Raw genomic sequence first — 19,894 nt, forward strand, 5'->3', positions numbered from 1 at the left:
ACCACAATGTTGTCTTGTTGATATAGCTGCATTCTTTCAGTCCCCCTTCCAACTAATTTAGGGATTTTGGGGGATTGGGGAAGTTGTTCCCTCCCTACATCCCCAGAAAAACCTGTGGTAGCTCTCGCCACCTCCCACTTTCGACCTCACAGATGCAGAGTGTGAGTGTTTCACATCAGCCGGGGATCTTTCCAGCTCAACTTCTACGTCTCGTGCACTTAAATCAGGGCGTGCAGTGGACAACCAGCCACACAGGGTTTGGTATGTACAGTTTTCCTTATGACTGATATAAATGTAACCAAGATCCTGCATGTCGAGTGAATTCTTTTGATGTATTTAAGCTGTGTCCGCCACAGCATAGGTACTTCCTGTGTGCAAGTTTTACTGTTTTTGCCATCTGGTGAAACGTTGCACAGCTTTTTTCCCCCCTCACTGAAGGTTGCTCAGCATTGGTTGCAACAAAAATGTTATTCTGCTCACATATGGTAGATGAATGCACCATACAAAACACTTATCCACTCAGTTTTGTGATGCTGTTTCAGACCAATTTATCAAGATTTTTGGTGTATAAAAATAGGCAGAAAGCAACTCCTGTCATTATTCTATTTCCAGTTATACTGGTTATACCCGATGAGAAAATTCTACATAATGTCGTGTAATTTGCTCTAAGTAGACAACAATTGTGTAATACTTGTTGCTCAACAAGGAGATAAGTCGTTGTGCTCTTAAGTCCAAGTTTGACTTTTTGGTTGCGCTGCAGATTTGAAGGTTGTCTGTCAGCATCCAGCGGGGGCTGCACTAGATGTAAACTGTGCAGCTCCCACAGCTGACTGTAGCTTATCTGTACAGTGTGGAGAGGAGAGCACACACATCTGATAGTGTGGGTCACAGGTTCATGAGCAGGCAGAATGATAGTGCCAGTGTGTGTGTGTGTCTGCTAAACAGTATTTTACCTTCACATTCTTGAGATAAGTTAATTGATTGGACAAAGGAAAATGTGGACAAAATAGTAGAAGGCAGAGCGTGAGAGAGGAAATGGATGATGCAACAAAAATGAGAGTGTGCTATGCTGGATTCACTAGATGTTACCAGGCGTGTTTGAAAAGCAGCATACTGCAACTGAACTGGTGTCATTTTGATTTGGACTGCACAAGTAGCATATGTACATGTGTATGTGACTGTTTCACAGAACATTTCAACATATTAATGATAAACAAGGGTTCTCGTGCAGGTTTTATGAAACAATACACATCACTAGCAGGGACCAGAAGACAGTTCTAATCCCACTATAGAAAAGTTGTGGTCACACGGCTCCTTTGTTGTCATTTTATTGCTCCATGAAAATATGTGACTCTGAGACCCCAAGATAAACATTCCTACCCCAAGATTATCCCACTCTGCTGGAAAGAGGAAAGTGCTTGTGATATGTTTGGCTTGTATTATTTACAGAGACATTGGTGAAACTACAAACATTTATCTATACACAGCTGATTAATTAGCACTACTTGCTTGTTAACCCTTAACTGTACTGATTTACATCAATTCTGACTTTTTGAGCATGATACAAAATTCTTGGTCTTATTTGTTGTTGAAAAATATTACAAAATATATGGTATAAACTATTACCTATTACATATAACTAAACAAGCCAATGGCTTTGTTCAGCATTGAATGTAAGGAGAAGAAACAGCTGAAGCTAACTAGCTGAGCAAACTTCAGTAGCTGCTCTCCTAGCTTAATTTCATTTCATACAGTGTAGTTAAGCTAATTTTCAATCATATCCTTAACGTATTGTATAGTTAATTATAATGTGTTAGATATAATATGAATGGTACCTTGAGCAGATAAACTATTAATGGACGAAAAATAAAGTTTGTGTTCTACAACATTTTCATGTAGCTTATATAAAAAGGGCTGGTATTTTATTTTATACCTGTTTTGTATTTGCTGCTGCCTATCTTGGCCAGGACTCCCTTGAAAAAGAGGTTCTTAATCTCAATGGGATCTTTCCTGATTAAATAAAGGTTTAATAATAAAAAAATTACCTGCTTTCTGTAGCTGCTGAGCAAAATAATCAGTCTAAAATGTGTAAAAGCAAAAAAAACAAGGCATTAAAATCTTTCTACTGGCTTCAGTTTGTCCTAAAACCTAAGAAATGTAGTTCCCATTTTCTTCAACTATTTTGCATCTGTAGTTACTGCACTTCGCTGTGAGGAAGAGTAGTGGGCCATATAACATATAATTATAAGAAATTATGGAAAAAGTAAATACCAAAGTTCTCTCTAATTATTCAAGCACCGCAGAGCAGAAGCACAGGCAGCTGAGAACATGTTTTGTATAATAGCGAGCTCACAGAATGTCTGTGTTTGTGTGGTTTTGGCCTGTAGAACGCTCATCACATTCAGATGCATCATTTCCAGATGTTGTACCTGTGGGGTGTTTAGTTCACTAACACTGACTGTCGTTGATCTGTATGTGTGGGTGCCTGAGGAAATCGCTGATCTTTACAACCATAGTGTCTTTCACCTACTGTAGTAAATAAATTAGTGAAGTTTATAACCCCGATAAAAACTGCCTTATCACTGCTGCACCACGCTTGGTCTAATAAACATGTTGCCCGATTATGTCCTTTGATCATGTCATTTATTGCTGTCTCAAACAGGTGTCAGACAGTAATAAATGGCTTTTGTTTTTATAAAAACAAAATAAAACACTTGTATTTTGAAAAAAATAAAGTACCACATACACCACAATGCAGATGCAGGCAGTGTAGACAGAAAATGATACATTAAAAAAAATCACCATTCCACAAAACGACATTTTTTGACACTCAACGTTTCTGGAGGAAAGCCCTTAGATCTCAGAATTAATGTGTCCCTACATCCCCTAAAGCCTACATCCCTGCCGTCTGATCTACAGAAAACTGAAGCTGTAACACTAAAGCTAGATAGAATTATAGGACAGGAACTGTGTTTTAGCCGATCAGTAGTGTCATAGGATGCCATTGCAATGCACTATGGGTTTTAGATTAATCTTCAGTTCGGTTATTCTTGTTATCTGTAGGTTTGAGAGAAAAAAAGACATACCTGTAAAGGCATTCATGAAAAAGTAACCACTTGTCATGAGGAGTATTTTATCGGTCGCAGCGAAATCCTTTCTTAATGCGTTATAGATCAATAAGTCACTAATGCAGCAATACCTATGGACACATTGTAAAGAATCATTTAACTGGTGTATGGCTTCCTCCACTCTGACATACATTTTTAGATCTTCACATCATTAAAAGTCCTGTTAAGTGCTTGGTTAGAGCTGCAGCTCACTGTGGCTGAAATCTGTTTCTTTAAATTGACATTTTCAGCTTCAGTACTGATGTTTTATTAGCCATGACCCTCTTTACTCATTTACTAGCATTTTTGACAGCAGATGAAACTGTTTTTTTAAAAAGTAATTCATTATTTAAAGATGAATCATTAATTAGGAATGTGAGGCTTTTAAGTGCAGCTATCAGTCTTTCTTAACAGATAAAGGTAGCTCAGCTGTCGTCACGTGAAGATTATGACACTTCAAGGTTCAAATCACAATACACGTTCACATGCAATGCTGATGTTTTTCCACCATTAAACCAATGCAATAAGTTTCAGCTTACAGTATAACCATAAAAGATGATATTCAAAAATCAAAATGTGTTGTTTGTGTATTTTCTGTACACTATCATCCTTAAGATAATAGTTTCACAGGCGCGATCATAAAAAGGATTGCTTTTGTGTGCTTGATGTTAAAAACAGAATAATTCATAAATGATATCAGTGACAGAACTGGAGAAAGTATTTCAAATTCTTTACTTATGTAAAAGTACCATTACAGCAATGCGTTAGAAGTACAGAAGAAGTCTTTCTTTCAAAATCCTAGTAAAAGTGTTAAAATGTTTGCAACAAAATGCAGTTAAAGTATTACAGTCAAAGCACTACTTTGAATAATTGTCAAGTATGTTGAGTATGTCAGCAGCATGTTACTGTTGTAGTTCTGCAGGTGGAGCTGGTTTGAACTCCAGTTTTATACAGAGGGGCAGCAGATAAATGATAGGTCAAAAGATGTGATGTATCTTAAAATTTTTCCAGCTTTAAGGGACTAAATCTGCCAGATAAATGTAGCAGATTAGGAAGTACACTAAGTGGAAGTATAAAATACAAAATACTCAAAACAAGTTCCTCAAAACTGTATCTAAGTATGGGCGTTTAACAAATGCACTTAGTAATTTTCCACCACTGATATGATGATTATAAAAAACATAAAATACAAGGCCTGCCAAAATGACAAATTGTCTGATGACAAATAACCAGATGTGCTGACATTACTGACAATTCTGGACGTTTCTAAAATACACCCACATGGACGATGATTAGGTGATGATGTGTAGGAAACACATGTACATGCTATCAGATAGGATGGAGGAGGAGAATCTTTGAGTCGGAAAAAATGGCTCAGTCGGCTTTTATAACCAGTACAAGTCACATTATGACACAAAATGCTCAGAGTTCATGCTCCTGTTTGTTAGTTGTCCTGCAGATAGTATCCTTGTGCATCACGTTATCACTATCTGACTGATAATGATAACGTGACTCTGATATAGAGCTGGAGGAACGGGATGATCTCACACCAAGGCCAAGAAAAAGATCATGGGTGAACTGTCATGATTCAAATTTCTGTCATTCTTCACAGCTTTTACTAGGAAGGTGAAAATAGGTTTTCATGAAGAATAACTTCAGACCTTCTGGATACAGACTAAAGGCCGATACTACAGACAATCAACTGTAGGACTACAAGATAACATTTTATTCACTCTCCATCGGAGTTGTTACATCCTCTACACTCGAAAGATGGACTTATAAATGTATGATCTCATGTGTCACACTGGACTGTAACACTTCATATTAAAATGTCAAGCTGCTTGGAATATCAAGGAGCATCACGGCAAGAGATTAGCTATAAATGCTGCTTATCAATAACGTAATTAACCAAAGTATATACTTACATAATATCATACTGTTATCTGTGTTTTGCCTGAGTAGAATTAATGATTGGCATGTCCTATTTCCTCCTGGATATGTTTTTTGTTGCATAATGCCTCCAGATACAGCCTATTATACAATCTGTAATTGAAGCAAAAGTCACACAAAGACATAAGTTAATGACAAAGTGAAGTGACAAATTCTGCTACTAGGAAATATACCACAATCCTGTACTTGTCACAGACAAGCAAGATAGTCCAATATAAAAATTGGCCAAAACGATGTAATAGCTTTAATAATAACCTGTGGCATGGGGAAAGAAAAAAAGCAATAACAGAAGAGTCTTGAGCTTTTGACTTCATATTGTTGATCCATCTCGGATCCCTCCATATGCTGCAAGGGCTTTTTCAGAATCTGTCCTGTTCTGTACTAAGAAAGAAAGCAACAAATTAAAAAGAAATTGTCCTGGAAAAAATGGAATGAGAGCACATACTGTAAAGCACCAATGACATTAGCTGTTTGTAGACTTATATTTTAGTAATTCCTTGACATTTAGGGAAATATGCTTATTTGTTTCCTTGTCAAGAGTTAGAAAAGAAGATTGTTACCACTCTCATCCCAAAGGCAACAACATGTGCCCACCAGAAATTCAGAAGTGTCCAGTCATCCTGAGGTTGCTAGATTTCCACAGTAATGACTGTGCCAGATGAAGAAAGGTTTCTGCTTTTATGGACTGAATTACATAATTGTGGCATTACGTGCTGCATGGTCAGCCTTTGGTAGACAGATTTTGTTACCTCCAGACATTGTCATGGCCGTGAAGTCAACATTTTGGGGACCAAATATTTCCTTTTTATTCTAAAATACCTATTTTTCACAGTAATGGCTGATTAAATTATCGTATAACTAAGTTAGCATTAGTGACTGATTATTTATGTCATGCACTGAAATAACATTAAAAACAATAATTCAGTTACAGCTGTATTTCATATAGTATGGTAGCTTATGATGGCTAATGTAAGCAGTCCGCTATCATACATTACTAAGCATCTATTCCCACATCTACACAGCAGTAATTGCAGTATTTTATAAGGTAGCAACAGAGAAAAGCTTTTGGCAATTCATGGCTGGCACAGGAGAAACAGGAGAAAGGTTACAACAGTCAGGGACACAGTGTAGATGTTGGTAGTGGAAAGAACTGAGTTTTAAGGCAGTCTTGAGCTCAGAGAAGCTGAATGACTATAATCTCTGTAAGTGGTGCAGGAACCTTGTTGGCTGCATGCTAGAGTTTAGTGTGGAGAATGAACCAGCTGATGCAAATGTGCTGAGATATGTACAGGTGCAGAGCGCTTTTAAGGTACTGATAGATAGTGTTGCAGGTATCTTTGAAACCATTATTATACAAAGCACTCTTCAATGCTTTTTTGGTACTTCTACTGCCTCCTCTTCTTGTTGCCTCAAACCCTATGCTTGATCGGCAGGCATGGAGGTTTCTTTGCAAGGCTAGAGGGACTAATGGAAACTAAAACTGGACGATGTTAGCTACAGTAGATTTTGGATTTAGGAAGCACGTACAGCAACAGCTGGATTACTGCTAAAGGCTGATCGGAGAGATGCAATACCGAAGCTCTGTCTCTTGTTGCCTGTAGGTGAGGTGTCCAAACTTTCATTGAACTGATCTTTTTCAATGATCTGACTCATCCAAAACAGTGCAGAATTGTACATGGCTTAGATTATTGGTAAAAGAGCACAAAAGACGACTGTTTTGTGGGCACCATATTTAGTTCTTTTAGTAGGCTAGATCTATGAATAGCACTACATTTTTCCAACGTGGAGTGAAGACATAAAGAGTGAGAACAGTTCTTTCTTGTAGAACCATTGCAAAAGCTTTATTATTCAGTTGGCTGATTTTGTTCCTGTATTTATTCCTTCTTTCATATTTTATACCATTATTATATGAAGGTACAACATACTAGCATGACAATTTTTTACTTTTTTTGAAAGCATTTATTGATTGATAAACTGATACTCCAGCTATGCTTTGTCTTGCATTATTTAACTAGCATCTGTAAGCAAAACTGGCTCTTTTTGCTTTTACACCACAATACAGCACAGTATAGAGCAACGCCTTCAGTGGGTGGATGTCTTTTTCATTGCATTTAATTTTTTCCACGAGCTAAGCTGCACGAGTTCTCACTTCTTCTTATTTTATGAGTCCTCTATGTGTTGATGTTGATTAATCTTCTCCGGATTACTGAAAATGAATGACTAAATTGCCATGATATTTTGATGACGAATAACTCTGTGTATAGAAACACTGAAGCAACATAGACTGTGAAACATGCTTGGCATTTATGAATCAGAGAAGTGCTAAGTTTCTGTGGTCTTGCTGTCTTTCTGTTTCTTTGTAGGTGTTGTGAAAATGTCTTTTTTGCCATGTTAATAGCTCATCCTTTAACTGAGAAGGGAAGAGCCAGATTGCGCCTTTATAATCACAGACTGAGAACCCTCGGAGTCCTGCTGTAACCTCCTGAGACAGACATGGGGAAAGTCTACTATGTCAGTAAAAACGTGGGCCTCGGGATGCTCATATTGGCAGTCACCGCACTGGCTATAATTATAGCTCTGTCCATTGCTTATGACAAGGAAAGGGCCAAGAATCGAGGTAAGCCTGAAGATGAAGCATCAGAGGGCACCACCATGCCTACTCCCTCCACTACCCCCTTTACCCCGAAGGAGCCCTGGGACCGCTACAGACTTCCAGACTCCCTCATGCCCATCTCTTACAATGTGACTCTGTGGCCCCGGCTGGAACCCAACACAAACGGCCTTTACATCTTCACTGGACAGTCAGCAGTGGTCTTCAAATGTATGAAAGAAACAGACCTCATCATCATCCATGCCAGGAAGCTAAACTTCACTACCTTCCTTGGGCACCATGTTAAACTGAGTGGCTTGGGTGGCACCACTGTGCCCGCCATACAGAAGACTTGGCTTGTTGAGAAGACGGAATATTTGGTTATTCAGCTGAGCAGCAGACTAACCATGGGGACATCCTACCTACTGCACTCCGAATTCCTTGGGGAGCTGGCAGACGACCTAGAAGGCTTCTACAGGAGTGAATACACTGAAGATGGTGTGAAGAAGTAAGACAAGGCATAGCATAACAGAACAATGTACCATTTTCAGAAGTAAATTTCATGGTTCCATTGCTCTTGTTGGTAGGATGCTGGAGGATTTGGTTTGGTTGATGTTTATTTTGAGTTAATGTTTAATGGTAATATTTTTGCAGAGTTGTTGCTACCTCTCAGATGCAAGCAACATATGCTAGAAAAGCCTTTCCTTGCTTCGATGAGCCGGCCATGAAAGCCGTCTTTAATGTCACCATCATCCACAAACCAGGCACTGTGGCTCTGTCCAATGGCAAGGAAAATGGTTAGTTCTGAAAAATAATCATAATAATTTTTACAAATTATTTCACTGGGAGCTCTGCTGTTCAGCTGCAAATTTTAACCCTTCTGTCGTCCTGCGGGTCAAATTGACCCGTTATAAAATTTTCAAAATATGGAAACTTACACATTTTCAATTTTTTTAGGAAATTTTTGAACATTTTTGGTGGAAAAAACAAATTAAAAAAATGTTTAATAACATTCAGAAAAAAATCGGCCAAATTCCAATGAATTTCGCTGTCAAATTTGGGGATTTTTTATTAAAAAAAAAAAAACTTTTGAGGGAAACTTTTCAGGAATTTTCTTCCTGAAGATTTTTCAATTTTTTATATATATGTGAAAAAATTTTCTGAAATTTTGGACTTTTTTTTCAGACAAGGCAACAGTATTTTTTGGTATGGACAACACAAGGGTTAAAATAAATGAAACTAGGAGCTATATTGAATGTAACTTCATCATTATAAAAATGATGCTAACATGATCAATGACCAGTAACAAGCTGTAGCTTATGTTTTGATGTCTCTTTGTGTTGTTTGTGACACCAGCCCTTTGTAAATAATTAATAACTTGAATCTTGTGTTTTAAGAAAATCAGCAACTATATGCAGTTAATGCTAACAGAGTATCAAGGTTTAACCTTTCCTCTCTCTGTGCAGGCATTTCAGACTCAGTCATTGATGGTGTGCATGTCAAAGTCACAACCTTTGAGCCAACGGAGAGAATGTCCACATATGTTTTGGCATTTATCGTCACTGATTTTGTTCACATTCAGTCAAATCAAAACAACCTGATGGTAAGAAAATTTGTATTTTATATGAATTTACATTATTTGTGTGGTTGGTATACAACAAAATATTCACCCCTGATCACCATCAACAGAATTGAATTTATAGCCCTAGGACAAAGAGCAGCTTCCTTTTTAGACCTATTATTATGGATTTCAAGATTTCAACCTTTTTGCAGATCCGAATCTGGGCTAAAAGGAAAGCCATAGAAGACCGGCAGGGTGACTATGCTCTCAATGTTACAGGCCCGATCCTTCAGTTCTACGAGCGGTACTACAACACAACATATCCCCTCTCCAAGTCAGGTGGGTCAACTCAGCCTTAACACGCTGGGGCAAAACATCTTCCTGTGAAGACAGAAATATTAATCCCACTTCCTTTGTCTCACTGTGCCCAGAAGAAAAACATCTTACTCACAATGTGCCAACTCTGCACATTTTCTGTTTGACAGTTTCCCCTGGATTTAGAAACTGGTTGATGTGAGCCAACAAGCCAAAGAGACTGAAGTTCTGCTCATGCATAGTACAGCTGAGGCAAAGTAAATTTGCAGACAAATCTAACATGCTGATGTTTAGTAGATATACATACAGTATGCTTCATATTCACCATCTTTGTTTAGCATGTTAGCATAACAACATTGGCTAAACAGCACTATTCACAGAGTAAAAGCTAAGGCTAATGGGAAGCCATGGACTGTGTATAAAAGATTAACATTGCCATCATAATGTCACCCATTGGATTGGAAACTACTGTTTTCAAACCTAAAGTCTGGCATTTGGAATCATGAGCAGTAACAAAGTAGACATGCACTAAAGTGTACTCTGCTTTATCATCTGTTTTACTCTCAATGGGGCTGTAATTTGAATAAAAATTATATATTTAAGAAGACTTGAATGTAGTAATTTAGACCATTAACACATTAGGGAAATATTTGCTGAGATAAAAAAATCAAAGGAGAAGTAGGCTTATTTTGCTATAGACTTCTGTACAGTCTGACTTTTTCCTCCCCTAGGGACCATGGATCTTGTAAAGATATTAAGTCTGGACCAAAGCAATGAATATACTTACTGACCAACAGACTGACCCATTCCTAAAGCCATGAGGGTAGCAAGGACAAAAAAAACAACAAACAAAAAAGAAAAGACACACAAGACTAGACAATGCAATGCTGTTTGAATATGCTATGTTGCTTCTATCATGCCGAGTTCCATTTATAAATGACCTCGAAATTATATATCAAATATGCAACAGCTCAATGCACTTTGTAAAACAATAGATCCTACTGACGATTTCATAATTCACCAAGCCTTACATTTTAAAGATTTTTTCAGTTACAGTTGTTTGCCTTTTTCATCACCTTCTTTTGAAATATGTCAATTTATTAGTGGAGAACCGAACTATATTCTCTCTGCAGATCAGATAGCTCTGCCTGATTTCAATGCTGGAGCGATGGAAAACTGGGGTCTGGTCACATACAGGGAAACAGCCCTGCTGTTTGACCCCATGCTTTCCTCCACTGGGAACAAAGAGAGAGTCACAACTGTCATCTCCCATGAACTCGCACACATGGTATGCCATTGTTTTTCTCATTTTTCTCCCAAATTCTATCATCACTTCAGTCCCAGTTTTAGTAAGAACAAAATAAAGCAAAAGGAAGGGCTATTATCAAGGCAATCATTAGATGCAAACTCAGTGTCAGCTGGAGGTTTCTCTCTCTGTGGTACAGCAATGTAAATATACGTTTAGCCTCAGTATTCAACCTCCCTTTGTCAAAGCAGATGACAAATCATCACACTGGGACAAATTAATCCTGCTCCCTTCAAAGTCTGACCTTTAAAGTGATGTGAAATTTTGTGGTTGGGAATTTTTTTACTCCCTGCAGACTCAGTTGTTGTATTGCTTGGAGGTCAAGAAAAGCGCTAATGTTGGCCAGAGTCACAGTTCATGGAAACATTACAGTAGTTTTCAGAGAACTGTTCGTCTCTTTACTCTTTATGTGTTGTGTTTATTTAGTGGTTTGGAAATCTGGTGACTCTGCGATGGTGGAATGATTTGTGGTTGAATGAGGGCTTTGCTTCATACGTGGAGTACCTTGGTGCTGACCACGCTGAACCCACCTGGAACATTGTAAGAGCCATGCTTGTATCATCTAAGACAAGAGCTTTGACACACCTCATAAAAGATGTATATTTATGCTTCGCAGATCAGTAACCTTTCAACGAGCTTGTTGGTTTTGAAAATCTGTCCTTATGCGCGTCTCTGCTTGTCTGCAGAAAGACCACATCATTCTGTATGACGTGCAGAAGGTGTTTGCTGTCGACGCTCTGGCCTCCTCCCACCCGCTGTCCCGCCAGGAGGAGGAGGTCAACGACCCTGCTCAGATCAGCGAGATGTTCAACACCATCTCCTACAGCAAGGTCTGCTCTCCTGAGAAGTTCACACAGTATTTGATGCAGAATCTTCTACAGACATACTTTATTTGCTATTATATTATAATTTGTCCATTTCACATGCGCTCCAATATATTAAAGATGATATAAGTAAATCTGGAGCCCCTTTCAGTTTAAATTTCCAGCTTTACCTGATTTGTTTTCTATTAAACTGCAATTACTACCTCACAGTTGTATGCCTCCTTTGACCAGTCAAATTGCAGTTGACATCCATATCTCTAAAAGATGACTTTTGACCTTTAAAAACAGCATTACTAAAAAAAAATTCAGGTTTGTGTAAAATTTTATTACAATTATCATATGAAGTCTTGTGTTACAGCAAAAAAAATGTTTCTTTTGGGTCACAATGACATTTGACTGCCAAAATCAAATTAGCCCTTTCTTGTTCCAAGTGAATGTTTGCACCCTAATTTGATATTTCTTCAAGGGATTCCTGATATGTCACATTCACAAGAATGATACTAATACAATGATAGACAGACAAACAAAGGAAAAACTAATATCATACCAAAGAAAGAAAAATGTGCAGTTATCATCATAACCACAGTAAACTATCAAATCCTTACAGAAAAATATAATGCATTAGTTATGAGTCTTGATGATGTCTCCATTGAGTCAGTCCCCGATCTTGTAATTCCTCTCTAAACCATATTACACCATCTGAGCAACATCTTGTTTTAATATTTGCTTTGGAGTGGGTGCAAAACAAGTTACTGTTCCGAGAAATTCAAACCAACTAAATTCTGCTGGTTTCTGTGTTTGTTGTTTTCAGGGTGCGGCGGTGCTCAGGATGCTGTCAGAGTTTCTTACTGAGCCTGTGTTTGCCCGAGGACTCACTGTGAGTATCAGCTTTGATATATGATCTCATCTTTTGATCATTACTACCACTTTGTGTGTTTGTGACAGTGTTAGCAGACTAGTAGAGAGTATGTGTTGACAACTAGATTGCACACATAAGTACATAAGTTTCTTTTAAATTTATGATTTATGATTTGTTGCTTCCTGTGAGAATGCTTTAAATCCTGTTCCCTGCTTTCTCTCTTCCTCTTCAGTCGTACCTGAATACATTCGCCTTCTGCAACACGGTGTATACAGACCTGTGGGATCATCTCCAGCAGGTCGGTTTGATTAAAATCTGAAAGTCACATTGTGCTGAGCATGACATCCCCTCACAGTGTCTCTGTGGGAGTGTGTGAGTATGTTGAACTTCTTCTGCCCTCTGTTTCTAGGCAGTTGAACACACACCTGGTATACATATTCCACACTCTGTGCATGACATCATGAACCGATGGACTCTCCAGATGGGCTTCCCAGTGGTCACCATTGACACCCGGACAGGAAGTATCACCCAGAAACACTTCTTGTTGGATCCAGACTCTGTAGTGGACAGGCCCTCTCAGTTCAAGTAGGAATCAATTTTACCGTATCCTGTAAGTTCCATGTAGATGATAAACCAAGAGATTTTCTCCTTTGGACAAATGCTTACTGTAATAAAGAAATCAGTCCTCTGAAGAACAAGCAAAATAGCTTCATTTTTAAAAAATCATTATATTACAAATATGGTAGCTCTCATCAAACATGTGTAGATAACATGAAGTCATGCTAGCAGCTCTGTCAGGCACAGCAGTACTTTGAGTTAAAAGCTAATAGCTAATGTGTGCATGCTAGGATGCACAAAATTACAATGTGCAAATGCAGGAGTAACAGTTACCATGTTAATAAGATTTACTACTTGGCCCTGAACCCTCCAACTTTACTAAGGCTGACAGAAGAGTGATTAGCTTTGCAGTTTCATGAGGAACTGTACTTGACTCTACTAGATGATTGATGGTACATCCTGACGGAAACATGCATCTGTATACCAAACTTTATGGCAGTCCATCCAACATTCCTGAAATATTTCACTCAAATCCACAAAACTACCTCTGGATGGTGCTACAAGAAAAATCAGATCACCAAACTCAGGCAGATTTATCCTCTTGACACCATCAAGTCTGTATCAAACTTCATTATAACTCAGAATTTGACAGAGAGGCTTGAAAACAGACAGACATCATAGCATCATCTTTTCACTCACCATCTTTGTGTTTGCCCAGTTATACATGGTTTGTCCCAATTAAGTGGATGAAGGCGGGCGTTGAGCAACAGCAATACTGGCTCCTTAAAAAGACAGGTATGACTATGGTAATGTCTGCTGTTTTTCTGTATTCCATCTGCACGTTGGAAACAAAACGTGTCAGTTCCCACCCAACTAGTGGACTCAAGTACAGGTTGTTGTATTAAATGATAAGTTGCATATCCTTTTATGTTTTCGACTAGATTCCCACAGTCCGATTAGAGTGTCAGGAGAGGACTGGGTGCTAGCAAACACAAATGTATCTGGATACTTCAGGGTAAACTATGACCTTGCTAACTGGGATCGTCTCCTCTCCCAGCTCAACACCGACCATCAGGTAAATCACACTGTTTGATTGTGCTTTAAGTCTACTTTTAGATAAAACCAGAAAAGGTATTCAATGTGTTTTAACAATGGCTACAGTCTTTCCCACTCTATTCTGTTGTTGAAACACAAGTTCAGCTATCATTCCTACTAAAAAGTGGATGCTGGGATTATGTAACCAGATGTGACTGGATGAGTTTGATGTGAATATATTAATAAGTCAAATAAGTGTGGAGCCTGTCAGAGGGCAGTCTGGATGAAATAAAACTGCTTTATGAAACACATTTGGGTTTTATTTAATTGAAGAATGGATTTGTTTCCTTGTTTCCTGTTGGCCACATTTGAGGCTTAGAGTTTTTACTAGTCAGAACAATGCTGGCTTTGCTAAATGTCAGTCCAACAGATGTGAGTACACCCCTGTGCAACATTACTCAAACGCCAAATGCTTTCAAATTGAATTAGCTCCTAATAACTGCATTATTTCTAAACTGAACAGTAGAATATTCCCTCAGATGAATATAGACCCCAATGTAGAAACTAAGTGCAACAAAATTTAATAGATTTATGATACTGACACACAAGTTAGGAAACCTGTGATCACTTAAACTAAACTGAGTACACCTGTGATTTCCAATTAGCCACTTTCATTAAAGAGTTCTAAAATGAGCTGTGAACTTTCTCAAAATCTCTGCATGTCTGTATCATGGCAGCACATAGAAAAGAATTAGTTGACTGTGAGGCTTCACCTAGATCCAGGAGGTATAGAACAAGCCATAGTACCAAAAATCTGAGCCACAGTGGCTGTCCTGAAATGACACCATGGACAGAACACTACCAGCATAGTCTGACTCTGAAAAACCGATGTGACAGTGCTTTAGTCTAGACAAGGGGTTATCAATGGACATCACAGTTTCTGTGACATCCCAGATATTGCACAATGTCAGCATCTATTGACATGCCCCATAAAACAACCCTGGTTTGCGCTTTACTACTAAACAGCAGGACTTTGCTGACTTTGCTAAATAAGATGAGGTGAAGGCTGATGATATGAGGCTGCATGAGCGAATTATAGATGGTGACATGAATGCCTGTAGATATACTAAAATCCAAACTGACGAGATGACTCCAAGTCTGCAGAGGCTTGGCAGAAGAGTCATTTTCCAAAACAATAAGGATCCAGTGCACACTGCCAAAATCATGAAGGGTTTCTAATGAAGAAAAAAAAGGTATTTCTATGACCTGGCCAAGTATTTCACCTGACTTGACTCCAATAGAACACCTTTTGGGTATTTTAAAGAGTAAGGTTAAGCAATACAACCCTTACAGCAAAGAGCAGCTGAAAAAAGATCAATTCCCACTGTGTGGTCTGTATTTTTAATACAATTTTAAATTTAACTTTCAAATAAATACTCTACTGCTCAACTTAGAAGTAATGCAGTTATTGTAAGCTGGTGAGTTTTGAATGATTTGATACTGAAGAAATGACAGACAGCAGTGTGCTCACGTATTACGTACATTAAAGTTGTAGACACCAAGACTGTAGAATGGAAGGAAAGATGCGGTTGCCATTGTATGTGATGTTTTTTAATGTGTGTGTTTATGTTTCATTTCTTTTAGGCTTTATCAGTCATCAACAGAGCACAGGTCATAGATGATGCTTTCAACCTAGCAAGGTAAAGTCAAATGAATGTCTGCATACTGTGAAACATATTGTGTGTCTGCAAAGCCTGCAAAGAATTTGTTTCTCCTGTGCAGAGCTAAAATAATCAGTACAACATTGGCTCTGAGAACTACCAAATACCTGTCCAAAGAGAGAAACTACATCCCCTGGGAGTCAGCTCTGAGAAACCTCAACTACTACATCCTTATGTTGGACCGCACTGAGGTCTACGGAGCTTTGCAGGTTCGCCATGCTACACTCTGAATACCAATCGTTATTCTGATACCAGGAGGAGAAAGTGTGAACAGACTGGACATAAAACACTATTGTTGGTATATTTTTATTTTAGGCATACCTCAAGAAGCAGATAGAACCACTTTTTGACCATTTCAAGATACTTACAGCAAACTGGACCAAAGTACCTGAAGGACACACTGACCAGTAAGAATTGGTTTGATGGCAAATATATTCCGGAATCAAAAAGATAAGTTCTCACATATAGTGGACAGTTTTCTAAATCAACTTCTTTCACAGGTATAATGAGATCAATGCTATTGGGATAGCATGCAGTGCGGGTGTGGAGGGCTGCAGGGAGCTGACCAACGGCTGGTACAGACAGTGGATGCAAAATCCAGGTCAAAACCCGTGAGTACCGAACAGTTTGAGTCAGTTCTTCACTGTTTTAAAATTTCATTGATGAATTTTGGCTGCTGGATTGTTTGAAAAGCCCATGTTCATGTTTTAAACTGTGAAACAACTGTACAGATGTGAACTGCAATTTCATTTTCTAATCTTCTTGCTGCTGACCAGGATCCATCCCAACTTGAAAAGCACAGTTTACTGCAATGCTATAGCCTTCGGTGGTGTGCAGGAGTGGGACTTTGCCTGGAGAATGTTCCAAAACACCACTCTGGCATCTGAAGCTTCCAGGCTCAGGTCGGCCATGGCCTGCACCAAAGCACCTTGGCTTTTGAACAGGTACATGCAACATTTGTGGGAGTATTCTCGATCATACTGCATCGAGAGTGACACTCATCAATATATACACTCTGCTATAGTACAACAACCTAACCTGCTTTTCAAAGATACTAAGTTGGTAAATTATTAATCTAAAATTTTGTTACAAAACAGGATAGCTATTTGGCAAAAGTTCTGCTGTATTTTGACATTTAGAATTTGCTTTGGCCATAAGTCACAATTACAACATGCTGGAACATAAAATATATTGAGTTTCTATTTTTAGCATGCCAAAGTGTGGAGATAACGCTGCGAAAGACCAATGTTCTTGTTCTGAGTAATCCACGTTGGTTTGCACAACATTTAGTTTCTTCAGAACTTCTGATTGCACAGAACTAAACAGTGCTATTTAAATTATAGTACTAATGTAGCTTTCATTGTGTCGCTACATTTCAAAAACTAAAACTGTGTTTTTGTAGCAAACCTTTTTTTGCATTGTGTTGATATGAAACCAAATAACTGGCTAATTCATTTTCATCCATTTTTTTGGATCAAGCAGTAGATAATTGAATTAGCACCCTCAACACAGCAAAAAATAAATAATGAGGGCATGCATGCAAAACATTTTTTTTACTAGGGTCAGGGTTAGGGTCAGGTTTAGCTACATATGAAGATGAAAGAAAGTAGCTTCGGTCAGTGAGCTGACTCACTAATGTCATTTCCACAGCAAATGACATTAAAATATGTCACCACTTTGCCACCATAAGTCCCAAACAAAGAAAAACTGTAGCAGCAAATCCCGTAAGCGTCTTATCAGAGTAATTGTTCTAACGGCCAGAAAGGGGTTTTCTCCTGTGGTTACATAAAGAAATACAAAAAGAAAATGACCATATTTCTCCCTTCATTTGTTTTCTCAGTAAACATTTTCCTAACAGGTTAATGGTCTCAATCTATAGTTTCAAGTCTCATTCTATGAACATGATGTTTATTAAGTAAATGATGGTCTCATTTAGAGTAAAATAGAAGATAAAGTACAGTTTGTTTTAGGACGTGGCTATATTGTGATAGCAGAAGTTACTACTGTGTGAGCAGGTGTAGGTCTTAGGTCTCCCAGTGAGATCCACCACTCACTTGTTACATCCATTTTTCAAAACCAAGATGAGGACAGGCAAATTCCAAACTCGAGGCTTCAGAATAGTAGTCCACAAACCACTGGGTGGCTTCACATTGGCTATGTCCATCTTTTACACACTGTGGATGATTATATTGCCAATGAGCCATTACGTTGTTCAAAAGTCTGATAGTCTTTCTGTAAAGGAACTGTCGTTCTTATTGTTCATGATTATTTGGCTGCTGGACTCTCTTTTCTCCCATATTTCTTTACAGACGGTAGCAGCAGCTATAGCTAGCAACATGCACAATATCCGTCTGTGTTCCTTTGGATAATCTCACAACTGATTAGTTAAACATTTTCTATTTAAGTACAATATGTACCCCTAACCCTATGGTCAGCCTTTATACGTGTTCTTCATGTTCTGGATATTCTTTTTCTTGTCTTCTTCTTTAAAACATTTGTTGAGTCAGGTATCTGGATTACACCCTGGATCCAACGAAGATCCGCAAACAAGACGCCACTTCTACCATCCAGTACATTGCCCGAAATGTTGTGGGAATGCCGCTGGCCTGGAACTTTGTCAGAGCAAGATGGAGTTACATCTTCGAGCAGTAAGAGCTGTCTTCTGCTCTGGAGGGACAACAGTCAAATCTATTAAAGAATTAATTGAGAACGGAGGAGTATTTGATACACAGAAACCACTGCAATTCTTGACTGACTAAAGAAAATGCTGGAGATTTGTAGGTAGAAATGCCACTTGTTTTCTGAGCGTGCAAGCATTTCTTAATCTGTACTGTATAGCATAGTTAACTAGAAAAATAATCATGAGTATTTAACAATGAAGGACTAAAAGCCATATTTTATGTGTTGATTACATTCCAGCAGTTTCTCAGGCTTCGTATATGTCCACTATTATTTCATAAGAACAGTTTCCTGCTCACGTTGACATTTATGTAATGTTTTGGAACAAATATGTTCAATGAGCAGAATATGTACAAATTCCTTCTGCTCAACTTGTGTTCTTCGTTTCAGATATGGAAAAGGATCATTTTCCTTCTCGAATCTTGTCAATGGAATCACAAGGAGATTCTCTTCGGAGTTTGAGTTGCAGGAGGTATGCGGCCCACACTGCCACAACCACACTGAATTACACACTGTATCCCTGAGGGGGTTTACAGGGAAAAGATATACAGCAAATGCAGAAACTGAGTTTTTTCTCTCTCTGTCCAGCTGAAGAAATTTAAAGAAGACAACGTCCATGTTGGTTTTGGCTCAGCCACCATGGCTCTGGAGCAGGCCATAGAGAAGACCACAGCCAACATCAAATGGTTGACAGAGAACAAAGCTGAAGTGCTGAAGTGGTTCACTGAGGAGTCCACATGAGGATACAGAAAGCCAAAAAGACACTCCTTGTAATTTTGTACCATCAGGGATACCTAATGATGACAATAACTATAATCATTAGGAACAATAACAGCCCTTTCTGTTGGCCACAGTGACGCAAACACTGTGGTGACTCAATAAGTCCCTGGACATCAGCTTCAGTGCAAAGAAAGAGTCCAAGACAGCCTATTAGTCTTTTCTTCATATGTCACATTGTAAGTTGTTGCTTATTAGGATATATGCCAAACATTTATACCTTAAACCTGAGACACTGATCTACTTGTAACAGCTTCAGTGATCAACAGCAATCATTGTACAAGTGGCTGAAACCTGAGACTGTGATTAGTAATAATCATGATGGATTGTTGATGACTTTTCACGCAAACTTTACACTGCATTTGAAATTGGCTCCTATGAATAAAGTTAGATGTGTGGCTGTTATATGTGTGTGTGTGTGGGGGGGGGGGTTATTTGCAATTTGTGTTGTGACTACAGATGTGTCTTCTCTGAAGAAACACTTCTCTCCAGCCCCAGTAAATTCCCACAGCTTCCTCCGTGTTAAGTCTTTACATTTAGAATCATGTTATTTGTGCTGTACCATGCAAAGTGCTAATTGTTTGCAAAATCGAAGGAAAAGGATGCGAACAC

The 19,894-nt window shown here is 38.5% G+C and overlaps 1 protein-coding gene across 1 annotated transcript; it reads left to right on the forward strand.

Annotated features, from left to right (window-relative positions):
- Positions 1-7: 7 nt before the first annotated feature.
- Positions 8-19,687, forward strand: LOC110961141 (aminopeptidase N-like). Its single transcript, XM_022208634.2, has 21 exons — positions 8-261; positions 7,421-8,155; positions 8,302-8,444; positions 9,114-9,250; positions 9,421-9,547; positions 10,657-10,811; positions 11,256-11,369; positions 11,516-11,659; positions 12,465-12,530; positions 12,745-12,810; positions 12,922-13,097; positions 13,789-13,865; positions 14,012-14,145; positions 15,750-15,805; positions 15,888-16,035; positions 16,142-16,233; positions 16,327-16,437; positions 16,603-16,770; positions 18,334-18,474; positions 18,896-18,977; positions 19,094-19,687. The coding sequence occupies exons 2-21, from the start codon at positions 7,551-7,553 to the stop codon at positions 19,244-19,246; spliced, it is 2,895 nt and encodes a 964-aa protein (XP_022064326.2). The 5' UTR covers positions 8-261; positions 7,421-7,550; the 3' UTR covers positions 19,247-19,687.
- The last annotated feature ends 207 nt before the right edge of the window (positions 19,688-19,894 follow it).

Source organism: Acanthochromis polyacanthus, chromosome 2 (genome assembly GCF_021347895.1).
Source record: "Acanthochromis polyacanthus isolate Apoly-LR-REF ecotype Palm Island chromosome 2, KAUST_Apoly_ChrSc, whole genome shotgun sequence".
Taxonomy (NCBI): domain Eukaryota; kingdom Metazoa; phylum Chordata; class Actinopteri; family Pomacentridae; genus Acanthochromis; species Acanthochromis polyacanthus.